General features: G+C 39.5%; 1 protein-coding gene across 3 annotated transcripts in view; it reads left to right on the top strand.

Moving 5' to 3' along the window:
• The window catches only part of CBX7 (chromobox 7), a 29144-nt gene extending 10527 nt beyond the window's left edge, over positions 1 to 18617 (top strand). For all 3 annotated transcript variants that reach the window (XM_014054930.2, XM_014054929.2, XM_014054931.2), the window contains 4 exons: positions 6528 to 6593; positions 7873 to 7939; positions 9528 to 9870; positions 12619 to 18617. In XM_014054930.2, the coding sequence (XP_013910405.2) occupies positions 6528 to 6593; positions 7873 to 7939; positions 9528 to 9870; positions 12619 to 12776 (634 nt within the window). In that variant the 3' untranslated portion in view covers positions 12777 to 18617. The remainder of the gene's footprint in view (positions 1 to 6527; positions 6594 to 7872; positions 7940 to 9527; positions 9871 to 12618) is intronic.
• The last annotated feature ends 761 nt before the right edge of the window (positions 18618 to 19378 follow it).

Here is a 19378-nt window from a genome sequence, read left to right as displayed (position 1 = left end):
AAATTGAGCAAAAAACGGCCTGTTTTTTGCTCATTTCTGCCCTCCCCAGCCCCCAGGAGCACTCTAATAGCCTCCTAAAGTCTATGCATGGCCATTTTGGTAAAGGGGGCGGGGTTTCTGGAGGTAAACAAATGCTGTATTCAGTGTATAAGACGCACCCAGATTTTCAGCCTCTTTTTTGAGGGAAAAAGGTGCGTCATACTCTGAAAAATATGGAACATTTTATGGCAAACTGAAGGAGCATCTTAGTAATTAATTTTTATTCCTAGAACTGTTTCTTGACAATTTGGACATTCTGGGTTAGGAGAAGCTGCATGAATTAAATAATAATTTTTAACATTACCTTTGTTTGGACCAAATATGGAATGAAGACCCTTAAATATAGGCCATGCTTCTGATTTCAGCATGTAGATTCTACTTATTGAAGTACACCTCTGTCTATGCATTTTCAGAAGCCTAAAATGCTGAATTCTGAATCTGAAATTAAATGTGATTATTCAACAGCTGGACTGCAGCCTTCCTCTAAGGAGGAACTGGTGAGCTAAGAACCAGCAACCAGATAAGATATTTGTATAGATAAGTTGTATCACACTCCCAGTTTTAAGGCTGGTATGAAGAAAATGATCAATTTGTTTTTATTTAAAAAGCCCTAGAATTTTAAAATCAATCCCTCCCTTCCCCCCCATCTCTCCTTCCCTTCCCTCCCTCTCCCTCTCTTCCCTCTCCCTCTCTCCCTGGTATATATGTTTACACACACACACACACACACACACACACACACACACACACACAGAGAGAGAGAGAGAGAGAGAGAGAGAGAGAGAGAGAGAGATTTCTCTCTGTATATGACTTCATCTGCAGTGAAGCAACTAATCTAGAAGAAGTTTAGATGAGATAATAGACATAGATAATGTCTATGAACTTCTGCGATGAGCAAGTTCATGAATATGGGGTTAAGTATCTGAAGAATTTAAATTTATTGCTGTCTTTGAAATGAATTTACATTGCCAGCTTCAGAAGGATTGCTGGTGGTTTACAGAAATTTGAAATATAAATTACTACATTATATACATTACTGTTTCTGCATAGCTGACCTCTAGTAAACAGGTTTTTTTAAATGTTCCTTATTGATTAAAAATTATGGGAAGAGCTCTGTTTTAACTTTCTCCAAAAGATTGTTTTGGTGAGGGTGCTATTCAGGTCTTTGAAATTAAGCTGTTCATAATATTATAAGGCATTTCTTGAAAAACATCCTCTCCTTTGATCTCATCTGAGAGACACTCTCAGGTTCCCTATTAAGGTTAACAAGCTGGACAAATGTTTCTCAACCTCAGCAAGTTTATGCTTTGTGGACTTCAACTCCATATGGCTGAGGAATTCTGAGAGTTAAAGTCTACATATCTTAAACTTGCTGAGGTTGAGAAACACCAAAGTAGACAGATAATTTCTCCCTGAAGTAGGAATTCCTATAAAAACGTACGTGTTAAGATTTTAAATGCTTAATAGGTTAAAACTAACACTTTGAATGACTTCAGAAGCCAAAAGCCTGTGCATTGACTCTAGAACCAGTGTTATGTGACACTACCACACTCCAAAAGTTAGACTACAGTTCCCATTGTGGTTAATTGTTGTCCAAATCTGGTGGATTATGTTTGAATCCAGAAAATCTGAAATGTCATAAGTTTCTCACTCTGGCACTAAATAGGGTCTGAGATCAAAAATAATCTGGATGACTGATACAAACAATTAATGTAAACAAGGTGAAATTGCAGACCACTGGCAATATGGCTGCTCATTTTTGTCCATAATATGCCATGTACTTGACATTATGAATTGTGGCTGGCCTGATTATAGTACAAAAATTGAAGTATTGTGCATATTGCCTTGAGGAAAAGAGAAAATGTAAATGAAACCAATACTCTGGTTTGATCTGGTAACAACAATGACTTGGAAAGACTTTTACCAGTTTTGATTAATTTTTCTGGGTTTTTTTTGCTAATATATTATACTTGAGGTTGTGTTTGAAGAATGTTTGTAACATCAAGTGTCCAAAAAAGTAGTAGAAAGATAATTTGTGAGACTTTTTGAGTCATGAACTGCACTTAATATTTTGGGAGAAAGTCATCCAAAATGGATGTGCCATGTGAGACTGGTTTTCCTTTGTAATTTATTTCCCCCATTTGAGGGTGGTAATGATTTATTCCTTTCCTTTTCAAATTGTATAAAGCCCATTTTAAGGATTATACTGTTGTCTTTAACTTGTTCTACACCATATATTTTCAGCACTCATATCACTAAATTTTGAAAAAGCAGTCAGATGCTATACAACTGTACCCTGAGGCTAAATGACTTACAGGTCCACAATCTGCTTGCTCTTAATTTTAGAGAATTTCAGTTTTTGTATCATCAGCATATGTACATTTATAGATAGTTTTCATCTATTCTATTTATTCAGAATGAATTTGGCTATTTAAAAACTTTTAAGTCGCGCGAATCAGGGAGATATCCTTCTTTTACATTATTTGACAATCTGAATTATTTTCAAGGTCCTCTGTGGCACATACTTTCTTCTGAAGAGGCATCATGTTTATGGACCATTCTGCAAAGGACTTTTATTAAATTCCCCCTATCTCCATCGCTTTATATTTAAGATAAAGATTGAGGGGGGGGGCTTTGAAATATTCATTGTGCTATTATGTTTTGTTCTAATTTAGTAGAGGAAATTTATTTTGGTGGTAGGATAATTTGGTGGAAATGTGCACTTGGAGAAGTTGATGTACTATAAGTAATCCTCAGGTTATGAAGGCAATTAGGAACAGGAATTCTGTTACAAAGCTTCACATGACCTGGTTGCTTAGCGATGGCAATTCCAGCAGATCCAGTTGCCCTTGTTAAATGGAAACTTCATGTGATTGAAACTTCCGACTTCCTGCCAACTTCCCCATTGACTTCACTTGTGAGATGCTGATAGGGAAAGTTGGAAATTACGATCATGTAACCATATCTTATTCCAATTTTGCAATTGTGAGCTAGGTGTAAGTGCTGATTGCGATCACGTTCCTGCAGCAATACTGCAACAGCTGGAACACCAAGGACCTGTCATACATCAATGCTATTGTAACTTTGATCACTGAATAAATGATCATAACCTGAAGACTACCTGTAGTCTTACTATAATTAGTCTTTGACTTACAACAGTTCATTTAATGACCACACAGCACTGAAAAAAAATGACTAAATTTCACACTTAGAATCCTTGCAGTATCCCCACCGTCTCATGATCACAATTCAGACACTTGGCAACTGACTCATATTTCTGATGGTTGCAGCGTCCTGGGAGTCATGTAATCCCCCTTTTGCAACCTTCTAACAAGCAAAGTCAATAGGGAAGGCAGATGTGATTCTAACTTAACAACTTCAGTGATTCACTTAACAACTGTGGCAAGAAAGATTATAAAAAGAGGCAAAACTCCCTTAATGTTGCTTAGCAACATAAATTTGGGACTCAGTTATGGTTATAAATTGTGGACTACCTGTAATATGTATTCTTTTTAAAGTGGCTTAATTACGTTCAATGTTTTAACTGTCCCTCTATGAATCTGTAGGGAATCAAAAAGTATGCTATACTCCTCAGCATTATGTTCAGAGTTTTACACTTTGTATCATTAAAAATAGCATTATATTTCATACTGGTTAATGCAAGCAAGAAAAACTGTTTATAAAAGATAAAGTTCTTCCTGCTTACTATCACTGTAAAGAAAGTTTGTCTAGGTGGAAACACTGTTTTTTCCTGGGTACTTTATGTAGGAGAACCTAATTGACTTTGGCTTCTCTTGAAAATTTAATCCCAAAGCTTTGGTCTAGATTGAGTGCATTGAAAATAATAATCCATGTAATCAATCCATATCCATGTAGGTACCAGAGATTAATTTCAATCAAAGGGAAATCTTACAAGTGAATTAAGTTATTTAATGTAGCCCATGAAGGGGAAGTTTATTTTATTTTTGTTTCAAGAGATCAGTTGAAACAAATCAGTCGGCAGCATCGGAGGCCCTCGACCGGATTGCGCCACTACGGCCCCTCCGAGGCGGCGGATCCCGGAGACCTCCTTGGTTCACCGAGGAACTCCGGGAGATGAAGCGCCGGAGGAGATGCCTAGAGCACCGATGGAGGTCCGATAAGTCCGAATCGAACCGAGCAATGGTAACCACCAGCACCAAGGAATACACCAGGGCACTTAGGGCAGCGAAAAGATCTTATATAGCCACCTTGGTTGCGTCCGCTGAGTCCCGCCCAGCCGCCCTGTTTAGGATAACCCGCTCCCTACTAAATAAGAGGGAAGCGGGGGAACCCTTGCAGGGCAGAGCTGAGGATTATGCCCAATTCTTAGCGGACAAAATTGCTCGGTTTCGGTCGGACTTGGACTCCATCTCTGCAGTTCCAGCCGAGGCACAAGAGGATCAAGTAGACCATCTCTGGGTTGAGTTTCAGGATGTTGCCCCCGGGGATGTGGACAAGGCCATGAGGGCTGTAAGTGCCTCCACCTGTGTACTGGACCCGTGTCCCTCATGGCTGGTTACTAACAGCAGTGAGGTGACACGAGGCTGGATCCAGGCGGTTGTTACCGCCTCTCTTCGGGAGGGGAACTTCCCCGCCGCATTAAAAGCGGCGGTGGTGAGACCCCTCCTAAAGAAGCCATCTCTGGATCCAGCTGTTCTTAATAACTATCGCCCAGTCTCCAACCTTCCCTTTCTTGGGAAGGTTGTTGAGAAGGTGGTGGCCTTCCAGCTCCAGCGGTCCTTGGAGGAAGCAAGCTATCTCAACCCCTTCCAGTCAGGCTTCAGACCCGGTTACAGCACAGAAACCGCTTTGGTCGCATTGACCGATGATCTTTGGAGAGCCAGAGATGGAGGACATCCCTCCATCCTGGTTCTCCTTGACCTCTCAGCGGCTTTCGATACCATCGACCATGGTATCCTTCTGCGACGACTGCGGGAGGTGGGAGTGGGAGGCACCGTGTTGCGGTGGCTCTCCTCCTACCTCTCGGACAGGTCGCAGTCGGTGTTAGTGGGGGGGCAGAGATCGACCCCTAGGCCCCTAACATATGGGGTGCCTCAGGGTTCGGTCTTATCCCCCCTACTATTCAACATCTACATACAACCGCTGGGAGAGATCATCCGCAGGCACGGGATAAGATACCATCAATATGCGGACGATACCCAGTTGTATCTGTCTGCCCCGTGCCAACTCAATGAAGCGGCAGACGTGATGAATCGAGGCCTTGAGGCCGTTATGGACTGGATGAGGGCTAACAAGCTTGTACTCAACCCAGAAAAGACCGAGTGGCTGTTGTGCTTCCCTCCCAAAGATTCGACCAATATTCCATCACTCAGGCTGGGGGGTCAAATTTTACACCCCTCAGAGAGGGTTCGCAACTTGGGAGTCCTCCTGGATCCACAGCTATCTTTTGACCACCACCTGACGGCTGTGACCAGGGGGGCATTTGCCCAGGTTCGCTTGGTGCGCCAGTTGCGACCCTACCTGAATCGGGAGGCTCTCACAACAGTCACTCGGGCCCTTGTGACCTCTAGGCTGGAATACTGCAATGTGCTCTACATGGGGCTGCCCTTGAAGAGCATCCGACGACTTCAGCTAGTCCAGAACGCGGCCGCGCGAGTGATTGTGGGTGCACCTCGGTTCACCCACATAACACCTATTCTCCGCGAGCTGCGCTGGCTACCTGTCAATCTCCGGGTGCGCTTCAAGGTGCTACTAGTCACCCATAAAGCCCTGCATGGTAGTGGATCTGCGTACTTGAGAGACCGCCTTCTGCCAATTACCTCCCTGCGACCAATTAGATCTCATAGATTGGGCCTCCTCCGAATTCCATCGGCCAGCCAGTGCCGGCTGGCAACTACAAGGAGGAGGGCCTTTTCAGTAGTAGCTCCGACCCTTTGGAACGAGCTCCCCGTGGAGATTCGTACTCTCACCACCGTCCAGGCCTTCCGCACAGCCCTTAAGATCTGGCTAGCCCGTCAGGCCTGGGGACAAAGATAGCCGCCCCTCCCGAATGATGAATGAATGTTGCTTATTATTTTTACTTATATGTGTCTACGTCATTGTTTGTATTCCCCTCCCTGATTTTATGTGAGCCGCCCTGAGTCCCCTCAGGGAAAAGGGCGGCCTATAAATGTTAATAAACTATAAACTAGTTGTACTAGATGCATTCCATGTTGTAAAAGAAAAATATTTTAGAAGAATAAAGTAAAGCTTTAAGTCAGTGTTTCTCAACCTTGGCAACTTGAAGATGTTCGGACTTCAACTCCCAGAATTCCCCAGCCAGCGAATTCTGGGAGTTGAAGTCCAGACATCTTCAAGTTGCCAAGGTTGAGAAACACTGCTTTAAGTACTTATTTATTTCAGAACTCCATGTAATGAATAAGGAGATAATAGAATGTAGATCATTTGAACAAAAGTCCCAAATTTACCCAAAATGTTTTGATTGATTTCTCTAACTTTTCTCTTAGGTACAGCACATGGGAACCTGAGGAACACATTCTTGATCCTCGTCTGGTGATGGCTTATGAAGAAAAGTAAGAACATTTCTTTTTTTCACTTTGGAAAAATTAAGCCAAAACCTCTGGTTTTTCTGGGAAAGGGGTTGCAGCACTAGCTATACCAGTGTTTCCCAATTTTGAGCAACTTTAAGAGGTCTGAACTTCAACTCTCAGAATTTCCCAGCCAATATATATAGACTAAAACTGTTTCTCTCAGTTCATCTAGGCAAAGTAAAGCCACACCCTCAGCTAAAATATGAACTTCTTGGTGTGGCTTAGAACAAAGGGTTCCCCAATGTGTTTTGGAAGTGAAAAGCTTCCAAAAGATCAACTGTGATTGAGAAATATAATAAAAGCAAATCATACTACTGATGAGTTCTTCAGCTTGCAAGTTTTCATATACGAGATGCAGACTACCATATTTTTCAGAGTATAAGACGTACCTTTTTCTCTCAAAAAAGAGGTTGAAAATCTGGATGTGTCTTATACACAGAATACAGCATTTTTTGCCACCCAAAACCCTGCTCCCATCACCAAAATGGCTGTGCATAGCTTGTAGGAGGCTTTCAGAGAGCTCCTGGCGGCTGGGAAGGGCAGAAATGAGCGAAAAACAGACTGTTTTTTCCTCAATTTTGTCCCCCCAAGGAGCACTCTATAAGCTTCCTAAAGGCTATCCATGCCCTTTTGTTGACAAAAAAACAGGGCCATTTTTGCAAAAAACGAGCCAATTTTGGGATGTTTGCAGAGTGCAAAAAGTTTTTTTTTTAATTTGCCTCTTCAAAACCTTGGTGTGTCTTATACTCCGGTGCGTCTTATACTCCAAAAATATGGTAGATAGCAAGATAAAAACAGTCAGTGGCATCCATACATCATTTTGCCTAGATTTAATTTCTTTCTTATGAGAATGTCATTTTGCTATGTTTTGGCTATGTTGGCTGGGAATTCTGGAATCTGTAGTACAACACATCTGAAGGGCACTGGATTGAAGAATGCTAATATTAGTACTAGTCAACCTTTTTGTTGAAAGCACATTTAGCTTTATTTAAATTGTTGACAAAGGAGGATCATTTTGTGTGTATGTTTAAGTAACACTTTTTAGTTTATAATGATCAGTTGTATTAAATCTGGAGAAAATTAGTAGCTATAATTACCAACCCAATTTGTATGAAATCCATCTTTAATTTGATCTACACTTGAATCAGCATTTCCTTGGAAGTATGTGTCAGTAATGTTAAGGAATATGTCTGTACAAAAGGCTTTGTGGATTTGTGCAGTTTCAACAAACAAAACTGATAGGCATTCTCTGCCTCTTTAGGGAAGAACGAGAGCGTGCCTCAGGTTACAGAAAGAGAGGTCCCAAACCTAAGCGCCTGTTGCTGCAGGTAATATTTTGGATTTACTAAATGTTGATGCCTATTCCTAAATCCCAGTATTGATGTTGTAGTTCAGCCTCTCCCAGTTTTGAATTCTCAGACACCCTGGGGTGGAGAGAAAGCTCTGCTAGTCTTATCGCAGCAAAAGCAACAGGATCCTTTGGTATCTGATGTAATATGCATTAGGACATCACATGATTCTTATAGGTAGATATTACTAGATTCTTTCAATGTCAACTAACATATTCAGGGAAGATATGTAGTGCATGTAGTCCAGCAATTTCTAGGGATAGCTAACCTTCCTTTTCTCTCTCACCATATATTTTAACCAAATACATTGTGAAAGGAAAATTAATTTTCAGAATTACATCTTAGCTAAAAAAAAATACTTTGCCCATAGCTCAGAGCAAATATATATATCATTAGTGACATTATCCAATGGAAGCTTTTGCTCTTTAATGCAGATATACTGTATTTTTCAGAGTATAAGACACACCCTTTTCCCCCTAAACAGGAGTGAAAATTTGGGTGCACCTTATACACCAAATGTAGACCTCTCCACCCACTGGCCCCCACCCTTTGGCCTCTGCCTCTCAGCAATTTACCTCCTTGCAGCAAACGGAGAACATGGGGCTTGCAGAGGTGGCAATAGGTTATGGCAATCCCTGCAGCCTGAAACAGCTGATCATCAGGAGGCAGGTGCTTAAACTGAAATTGAAAGTGAAACTTGCTGTTTGCTGCAAGGAAGCAAATTGCTGGGAGGCAGAGGCAGATTTTTTTCTTGTAAGGAGGTAAGTCAATAACTATAAATGCCTATAGCAGCGATGGCGAACCTTTTTTTGGCTCGCGTGCCATAAGGGGGGAGCGCAGGGGAGTCGTGTGCAGGTGTGCCGCACCCATAATGCAATGCGCAACACCCCCAAATGTGCATGCACGCATGAGAAGCGCTCCCCCCATTTTTTGCATGCTTTATTCGCACTCCCCAGGCTCCATAGGCTTTATAGGAGTCTGGGGAGGGCAAAAACAGCCCCCTGGAGGCCCTCCGGAGGCTTCAGGGACCTTCAGGAGGCTTCCGTGAAGCCTCCAAAAGGCTAAAAAGAACCCTACAAGCAAATCGGATCTGGAGCTTTTTAAAATAAATGCATGATCTGAAGAGGCCCAGTGCTATTGTATCTTTCTTTTAAATAGCAGAGAATAATGTATACTTCCAGAAAGCCACATCAAATTTAACAGCATCTGTACAAGTATAGTCTGAAATTTAACACCACAAACAGTATATATCTTCTGTACCATTTGATGGTAAGAGGCAAATTGCTAGGAGGCAGATTTTCCCCCCCTTGTTTTCCTCCCCAAAATCTAGATGCGTCTTATACTTCAGAGGGTCTTATACTCTGAAAAATATGGTACTTTAATGTTTTACTCATGAAATAAGCTCATGTAGAGCTTATGAAATGTACACACTGAATTATGGACCATTTGGCTGAGTAGAACTTGGGCAGGGCACTGGTAGAACCTAGAATTTTTGCAAGTTGTAGCTTGTGTGAACCAAGCAGCATCACATACTTCTTGAGCTGAGTGTGCTTTTCTTCATTTTCAGAGACTATATAGCATGGACCTGAGGAGTGCCCACAAAGGGAAAGAGAAACTCTGCTTTTCTCTATCCCGGAGGTTTGGGGGAGGAGGAAACAACTTGGCAGGGGCCAAGGGAGGGCAGACAGAACTGTCTGAGAAGAGCGGGGGAGCGGTCCTGCCCTTTCCTCTTCGGAAACAGAGCAAGAACCAGAAGTACCTACGCCTTTCACGGAAGAAGTTCACCCGCATGTCAAGCCTGGAGAATCGGAATCGTCGCCGAGAGTTCTTCTTGAAGGAGCCTGTGGTCCTGGAGGACAGGCAGCCACCCAGTGACTGGGATGATGCAACACAACCTGCTAGCAAGGAAGGTAAGCTGGGAAGTATCCCCCGCTTTGCCCATACCAACTTCATCTTGCTGGGCGGCTTGCGGTTTTTCTCCTAAACTGAAGCATTCTGGGTATATAAATGGGGACGGAATCTTTAATTTGCCATTCATACCTCTCAGGCACACAAAATTCGTTGGCAACTTGAGCTAAAAAAGTCATTCCAAGCCAAATTCAGTCAGCAATTGTTCAATCGTTATGACAGAACTTAAAAAATGGTACTTATGACTGGTCCTCAAGAGTTCTGACTGTTGCAGTAACACCACCCCTAGTCAGTAGGGAAGCTGGTGGGGAAGGTTGCAATTTGCTGGGGTAAGTCTTCCCCACCCGTGCATTCTTCCTCAGCCCCTCTGTCCTTGTGCTGCCACCCTTGCAGCCCCGTACACCCTCTCCAACCCTCACCACACCTCTCAGGCACCCTCACCATTGCATTCTTATGAACCCCCTTGTTCCCTCTCCCACCTGGCAGTAACCACCTACCTACCTGCTGGCTTGGGATTTGCAACTTCTTGCTGGCTTCCCCACTGACTTTGGTTGTGAGAAGCCAGCAGGATTTGGTTAGCAATGGTAACCGAGATGTCAGGGATTGTTGTCACTAAGTGATGTGGTTGTACTTTACAACTGCTTCGCTTTGCAACAGAAAGTCTGGTCCTATTTGCCATTGTATGTCAAGGACTCACAATAGTGTGGAGCCGTCGGCCCTTTAAATCCAAGCATCAGGTCAACAAGGTTCGTTGGACTGATGGAAAGCCAGTTGCTTGCTAGGTCAGGTGGTGTTTGTAGAGTAGCCTTGCAGCTGTTGCCAACAGATACCATAGGAGAGAATGCTTTTTCCTACGGATGGTTCAAGCTGCACTTTTGGTAGGAGCTTTTAACACCATCTTGCATATTCTGTCTAAAATATTTCTAATATGACAAACAATCTTCTTTGCTGGTTCTTTAATATATGTTCCAAAAGCTATTCCCTTTTCTCATAAAGATTTGTAAGTCACGTTCGAAGAAAACTAAAAGTAAACGTTGAGGTATTTACACTGCCGACCTCAAAAACTTTGGACAGTAATTCCCATATCCCAGCCAGCATGTCCAGCACATCTAAACAGCTCCAGGCTGAAATAATTGGATCAGCACTTCTGCAAAACTATAGGTTTATGCTTGTGAGGAATCAAGAATGTTATAAATGGTTCGTTCAAAGTTTTAGTGCAGGTATATATGAATTTTACTGTTTGTTAATAAAACATTTTATATTTGGGCAGTTTTGTGTCTTTGTTTACATTACCTTCTATACAAAGTATGAAACAACTGAGTGGCTGATGTATATTAACTCCCAGTGAAGCTATTGTATGGATATAATTTTGATTTCATATACAATACTCACATCAGGACCTGGATTATTTGCCAAGATAACATGCTATCTATATATTATGAGTGAAACAGAGTTGCTTTCTTGGTATTGTCATTTGATTGGTTATGCTTAAAAGCACACATACCAGCTTAAATTACTTCATCAGATATCATCCACAAATTGCAAAGTCTGCAGTCATATCCATAGGAAGTGTATTTCTGAAATTGTACTAACTTTAGAATTTACTAAAAGGCAAAGTCTCCTTTGAGCATGCTTTTTCTTGGCAACTTTGTGGGGAAAGTTTGGCATTATTTTCTTCTCAGGCATTTATTCAATTTCCAACCTGGTTTACAATCCTGTCTCTTAAGGTCTCCTATTCAAATGCCTTTAAGATCTGATCCTAAGATCAGTCAAGTTCAGCTGTGTGTTGTCAACGCTCTTGAGTTAAAAGAGCTTAATATTTTATACTATGTATATAATGTAGGTAGAGCAGTGGTGTATGATATCATGTATGTACGCAGAGCTGGGATTTGATTTGAGGGCGGGATGACATAAGGGATGCCACTTGGATGGGATGGGCCCAAGAAATTTGGGGTAGTTATAGAAATAGAATCTTAGGTGGAATAGACCCCAGTCAAATATCCATTGAGAAGCCAATATGCACTCCTTTTAAAAGGTGCATTTCTTATTCTGTCCCCAAGTAAAATTGAACGGTGCAATATAGATAAAGAACAGAAAACAAGAACTTTCCTCTTCTCTTATTTTTATTGTATAAAAACCAACAAGAGAAGACTAGAGAACACATTGTGAATTCAATTTGCTATGTGGCTGTGAAGAGGAATATGTTTAATTCCCATGCCTTCACGATTAACCCTAAAAAAGAAAGCATTTTACGAGTTTTGTAAAGAGTAATAAACAGTCCTTCATGTGCAATTGGTGTTTTCTTGTATTAAGTATCAATGAAAGACTGTGGAAAATATCCCTGTGGTATTTAGTTTCACAGTATAAATACAATTGGAGTGAAAGTACTTTGCCTAGTGCATCGGTGGATTGGGGAGAAGGTATGTGGGATCTGAATTCAGTTGTACAATATTCCCTTTTAAAGTCTTGGAGATTCTCTGGGGAGAGATAAATGCTAATGTAATTGATTGCATTGCATTGCATTGATTGGAATTGCTGGAAATATAGCAGTATTTGCACAATTACGTATTTGTTGTATCTATGCAGGCATGTGATTGTGTTCTTGCTATCTTTCCCTTCCTAGAGTTATGTGGTCTACAAGAGTTGGTCTGTTTCATGAGCAGGCATGATCTTTGATACCTGTGAGGGGGGGTTCCCCCTTTGTTCCTCCTCATCAGCATTTGTTTCTCTGCCTTCTCCCTTTTCCACAGTGGGCCCAGAGGCAGCAGAAGGGCCATTTTCCTGGAGCCCTGCATTGCCCCCAAATGAAGTGACAGTTACAGATATCACCGCAAACTCCATTACCGTGACTTTCAGAGAAGCTCAGATGGCAGAAGGCTTCTTCCGAGACCGGAGCATCCAGTTCTAAATCTACTGTTTGTTAACTTTTCTTTCTCTCTCTTGGTCTTTCCTCATTAAGGGATTTTTTTGAGTTTGAGTTATTCCTGCATTCCCAATCAGGTTTCATTACAATTTCAATGATACTGTTTAGAAAAAGAGAATGCAGGGGAAAAACATCCCTTTACAAATGTTTACAGAGTTGTTTAATTTTTTTGGGACAAATGATCATGCTGATATTCTTTTCGGTTATATTCACCTTTCAAATACACAAAGCGATGGTAAAGCAGTGTGAGGATTACCTGTGCTTTTCCCTCTTCATTTGTTACTATAGATAGAAAAAAGAGTGTATAGGTATATTACTTGTCTGTTGTTGCTTTGTCTGTCTGGGAAACTGAAGCTTTTTTCACTGGCAAAGATACTTATTCATGGTGCATTGTGAAAAAATGTCTATTTCTTAGTTATGGCATATACCTTCTGCACTCAAAAGTTAAGGGCTCAGTGTCTGAAATAGGAAAGAGGCCAAATATAAATATCCATGGCCTCTTCCAAGTTAAGTGGACTTCTCTAGGTCAAACTGCTTCCCTGATCTGCTTCCCTCCAGGTGCATCTATAAAAACATTACACACACACACACACACACCCTTTTTCTTTTGGGTGTCTGCCTCTCAGTTCTTAATGCTTTTTCATTTACTAGTAGTGTTGACGATGGGGCTTGCTGCCATCCACAGCGCTTCCAGAGATGCTATAATTTAGAGAAGCAACTACAGCTGGTATACTGGCTTTCAGGTTTGGGCTTCCAAAGAATTGTGTTGATTTTTTCCTTGCTTGTGGTTTATTAGTAACAGGAACACAAGAAAAAGGTATTGCTATAATCAGGCATACCGGTATAAGAGAAGCCTAGCTTGTTACTTATCTGATGAGGTAAGCCCAGTAGTCTTTTGCTAGGAAGCCTGCAGCTTTTCAGCAGAATAGGAATTCCTCAATAGTTATCACTGGCAGCCTTCCAGTATATAGTCATAAACATGTTTCCATGTGTCCTTGAGTATGAAGATGGCTTGGATGGAATTGTTGCACAGCCCAAAAATTCTGATTTACTTCAGATGCCTTTGTAATATGCAATAGGGGGGCTTAATTTCTACTTAGATATATAGTGAGTTCTTGATATATGAAATTTGAATTGCTTATTGGAAACTCAGGCTTATATCCATTTACAGGTTTGTAGATGGATGTAGAGAGTAGACATGCTTTAGCATACATGCATTGTTGATTTCTGGTACACCAAACATAGCCTAAGAAGAAAAGATACAGCCAGTTTCTAAAATAAAAAATTGAGCCCAAGAACTTCACTCCTTCAATTAGTTTTATATATGTTTCTTGTTCCCTGTGCAGTAAATTACCTGACACACACACAAGGAATTGTCCAGTGTATTTAACTTTTAAATAGATAAATAATTGGGAGATTTTTCTTGAAACCAGGTTCTGTTTTAGGCAAGCCAGACTGGATATCTGGTTGTCAGTTTGATACTATTAAGATATGTACACTTAAAAGGAAATTTGGACTCTGTAACTGTGTGCATGAAACAATACTTTGCTAGGCTTGAAATGGCTTGAGGAACACTGCATTGACATTCCATTCTTACTCAAGTAGAGGGGGAACTTCATGCAACTACAATATCGGAATATTGCATGAGTTAAAAGTGGAAGTAGTTGATGGAGTGAAGAATGTTTTAGTAGAGAAATTATTACCAGTTTTGTTTAGAAATTTAATCAGAAGTGGCCTATTGACACTGATTTTATTGTGCTAACTGATCCAATACAGGATCAGAAATACTAGAGCAGAGAAATGGATTGAAAGATAAGGATGAGACAAAAATCTAATTTTATTAATTTGTTCTTTAATGGACACTATTTGATTTCTTCCTCATGTTGATATACTTCTGTATATTTTTCTGTACAAAACATTTTATGAAGATCTCTGCCAGGAGAAGCTTGCAGTTATATATGACTCTGTCTTGCACTTTAGTACCTTGAAATTTGTGCTGGACTTCTTTGTGAATGCTTTGTTTTGTTTTACAGAAACTGTTGTAACTATAAATTGTATAGCTTTAGCATATGTTCTTGTGAATACGTGCTTCTTTTAAGTTTGCTTGAACAGATGAACTCTAGAAAATAATTTTCCTATGGAAAGTGACAATGGAATGGTAGAAGGTAGAACTGCAGTCCAAACACTAGTTTTTGAAGAATTTAAGTCAGCTGAAAGGAAGATGTCTTGCTTTACTAAAAAAAGAGAGAGAGAGAGAGAGAGAGAAAGGATTGAAAGGAAAAAACCAATGTGTATAGCATGTTCTAATGCATCTTTTGATCATTTCTGATTTGTTTACTGTTCTCCACTTTTATCCCACAAAAATACTTTTTCCCTTTGACTGATTAAAGTCTTTATTAATTCAGAGATTTATAAAAATAGAAATGTTAAAATCACGTGAGGCTTCTACAACTAGTCTTCCATCAAGGCTTTTACTACCAAACTGATGTCAAATTCTGGAAGGGTAATTTGGACCAAGTTGTTGCTTGCCAATTCAAAGAAGCTATTTGTTGATACTCAATGCAACAGCTGCTGGTTTTTCTCTTTCTCGGAAGTTTTAAAGGAAGAGGTGTCATTATGGGTCAGAAGGTGTAAATTGGGATAGTTTCACATTATTTCACACTGACAAAAGAAGATTGATTTCTTGAAAGTGGGGAAGGAATATATTCAATTCCCACCTTTCTGAACTATTCTAGCCTCCTTTATTCTACATTAGATTGCAGGCAGCATTAACATAATAAGAGCCCAATTCTTCTGAGCTCTTAATATGAGTCCCAGAGAAAATATGAAAGCTATGCTTTCCCCAAAGAGTTTAGGCAATGAATCATGGCTTAGCATGATAAACAAGCTCCATTTGTATGTTATGTGAGTGAAGCTGGAAACTGAAATTAATAAAACATGATCACCTTCAACTCAAACTTATCATGTGATGATGGCATAAATTTATTATAGATTTAATGACTTAAGGGAATAAATTTAGTAATTTTGGTAAATATGCAGTTGCTAAGGAATGGTCTTTGTTCGAGAGAGCAGAAGATGCAGTTTAATTCATGTTACATTGCTTAAAATGCACCATTTCCTCCAATAAGAAAAGTTGAATATAAGTTGAGTTTAAGATGATCTTCAAGAAGAGCATTGTCATATGTACGTGTATGATTAATGAATATACATTTCATACTATATCATTATATTGTACATTACATTGGTAATGTTTTTTTTTGTTTCTAAGACATGTAGAAAATTTGTAGCTTCTCAGTTTCTAGTTAACATTTTGCTATACTATTCAGAATTAGATGCATTGCTTCAGCAAAATGTAGCATAATTATGGCTGTAGATTTATTGATCCTTTAGTTTCTCCCATTTAAAAAATATGCCAAAGTGATTAGTATAGTACCAACATTTTTAAAGTTGTTCAGTGGTCACAAAGTTAGTTCAAGTCCAGTTTGAGATCTAATCCTATTACTGTACATTTTTTCCTGTTTAATAATTCCTATATGCATAGATAGTTGAGCTGTTCATATTTTTGGTGTGCATGTATTTTATGTGAGAAAGAATATGTAGAGAAAGGGCCTTTTTTAATTTGCTGCAGCTAAGATGTATATATGCTAATTGTGCATATGCTGTAATGCCTTGTGCCAAAGAGAAGGTAAGATCATTTGATGTTTCATGTTTGTATTTTCAGCATGATTTGGAAAAGTAACCTCTTAAGATAGATAACAACAGAGATATGAATAAATGTAAAAAAAAAGGGAGAAAGAGAGATGAAGTTCTGTATTAAGGAAATATAACATAAATGTACAATTTGATATCCTCCAGTAATATAGTACCTTAATAGATGCTGTTCCTTGCGAAAAATATTCTTTTCCTTAAACCACTGAAGGATTAAAGAAAACAATTGCAATAGTTATGAAGATTACTATAGGTTATTGTATAATTATGTTGATGTTTCTTGATGTGCAGATTGATGATGAAATAGAAGCAGCTGTAATATGACTATACAATCATTTTTGTTTGATGAGCTTGGGTTGTCAGTTGCACAAGACCGTATGGCATTCTTTAAGACATGTTAGGAAATATGAACTTGTTAAAAAATGTTGACATGTACTAGGTTTTCCTTTCCATTAATAGGAAACTTTCTTGAAAGAGACAGCCCCCTAATATAAAAAATCTAATATAAAAAGGCAAATTCTCATCACCTCCTGGAACTAAACATTAAATATGTAGTTTTAAAGCAGATTTGAAGAATCCTGAAAAGTTTATAATTTCAGACCCATATAGATATTGGGCTATAGTCCTAGTCTAAAGTTTAACAATGAGCATAATTTATTGAAGGAAGAGAAATTTTAATATATCAAAATTACATATTTTAATTGGCCCAACTAAACTTCACACACACCCTCAGTGGGAAGAGATACGAAGTATATTTGCACTAATGATTTTATTTGGCTGTAATGTAGTGTGTCTGTACATCTGACAACCAATTTGCAGGTTTGTATTATGGCAAAACCAATCTAAAATACACAAAAGTTGATACAAAGGATGCAGTCCTATGCATCTTAGTGGGAGTAAATACTAGTGAGCACATTGATGCTTCCTTCTGAATGTAGGATTGCACTGTAAATGCTTATTTCGATATATTTAGGAATGGCATTATTAAGACAAAAAGTTAGCCATTGTAGACCCCAGGTTGCTGTTCTTTTATAAATTGTAATTAGTCTTTCAGACCTAATTGCACAGTAGGTTCCCCATTTCAGAAAAAAAAGAATGACTGTTCTTTGGAACAATTCCAAATTTCCCTTGAACTCAAAAAACTTTCCAGATACCAGCAATAAGTTGTTTCTGATAGATTCCTCCAGCTTTGTGCGCACTACTCAAACGCAGCCTTGTGACACTCTTCCATTTATGTCTGTATATATGATGTATATTTTAATGCATATTTTTCAAAGTTCACCTTTCCCTAACAAATTGCACTTTAATAACTTAGAGATGTGGGTCTGCATCCAGCTATTTTATGGGATATAAACAGCAGCTTTTTCTTAATGGCTGTTACAGTCTTTCATTAGTAAACCTTTTTTTAAAAGTGTGGTCAGAAATACCACAAAATCGAAAAAATTAAAAAATCAAAAGAGGGCATTATTATTGTCTACTGAACTTAGAAAACATGTTAGTGCCAAGAACATCCCATTTGAGAGGGTTTGAGCTGTGTTCTTGTTGTTTGCACTGCTTGATGTGTCAGAGTGACTGCCTGAATTAATTGCTTATTCCTATAGTCTTCTTTTCTTTGGGATAGATACGGCAATGTATTTGATGGATGGGAGAAAAACAGGCCAGGTGTGTTGTTTTATTTTTCTGTGTATTATTTTGGGAGGAGAGGTTAATCCCCCATTAATGGCATGGTACTCGAGTTGATATTTTCCTGACCCCAGTGCCCAAGTTACCTTTGCACACAAAAGCTTCCTTTGCACAGAATGAGCTTCTTGGGATTTTTGTACAGACTAATTGAATGTATTGGAAAGGGAAGGGTTCAGGGAACAAATTCCAAACAAAAATTTAAAAATGTAGAAATTGCAGTTTTAATGCCTTTTTGTGAGTGTTTGCTGCGCAACAGAGATTGTAACACAAACAAGGAGGAGAGAACGAATTTTAATGGATGCAATGTGTGGCTTTATTTTTGTACTGATGATGGTTAAAAGACTGTACAACATCTATTTATTTAGATGATTTATGTGGTAAATGTTGCAAATAAGGCTATCTAAGAGCATTAAATGAGAACTGACATTTAGCTAACACCCTGTTTCTGTGTCTTCCTTTGATCTCCATTGTCTACAGTTCTATGCTAGGCCAATTTTCTGGAAGCATCTGTGACTTGGGTTGTGGACATATATAATACTTATTTCCTCTCACTGCCATTCAGTCTTCTCTTCATACTATGGAATAGTGCAAGGACAATATTAATTAGTATTTAGAGGCAGCATACACTTAATCCTTGTGCACAGTTATGGCATTTACAGTCGTTTGCAGTCCAAACTGCTCTAAAGCAGTGTTTCTCAACCTTGGTCCATCTGAAGATGCGTGGACTTCAACTCTCAGAATTCCCCAGCCAGCTCTGCTGGCTGGGGGATTCTGGGAGTTGAAGTCCACAAATCCTTAGGTGATCAAGATTGAGAAACACTGCTCTAAAGTGTATTTGTATGAAATATTTGTATAAATACTGTTCCAAATCCTATAGAAATTGAAAAAAACCCGAAGGGGTAGGTTGGCATGAGAATTTCAAAAGGTAACTGCCATGGACTTGCAAATAACTTGAGGTTTTGGGAGAAGGAGTTGAAAATACTAGGATAACTTGGGTAAAACCCCAAGGTAAAGTGGATTACTTTAACATGGATTTCCAAACAATTCCCTGAACACACTGAATATTTGTATTTTCCTGAGGAATTTTGCAGGATTAGCCAGGATTGGGTATTGTGATGTCCAATTGGCCTCGAGACAGAGTTAATTTGAAGCCACACCTCTGCTCCTTGCTTCTGGTTCCCAGTTTCAACTCTATC

This window comes from Thamnophis sirtalis, unplaced genomic scaffold, assembly GCF_051295495.1.
Source record: "Thamnophis sirtalis isolate CommonGarterSnake01/CBP01778 unplaced genomic scaffold, rThaSir2_p1.2 scaffold_9, whole genome shotgun sequence".
Lineage (NCBI taxonomy): Eukaryota > Metazoa > Chordata > Lepidosauria > Squamata > Natricidae > Thamnophis > Thamnophis sirtalis.
The sequence above is the reverse complement of the archived record's forward strand: the minus strand, read 5'-3'. Positions and strand labels throughout refer to the sequence as shown.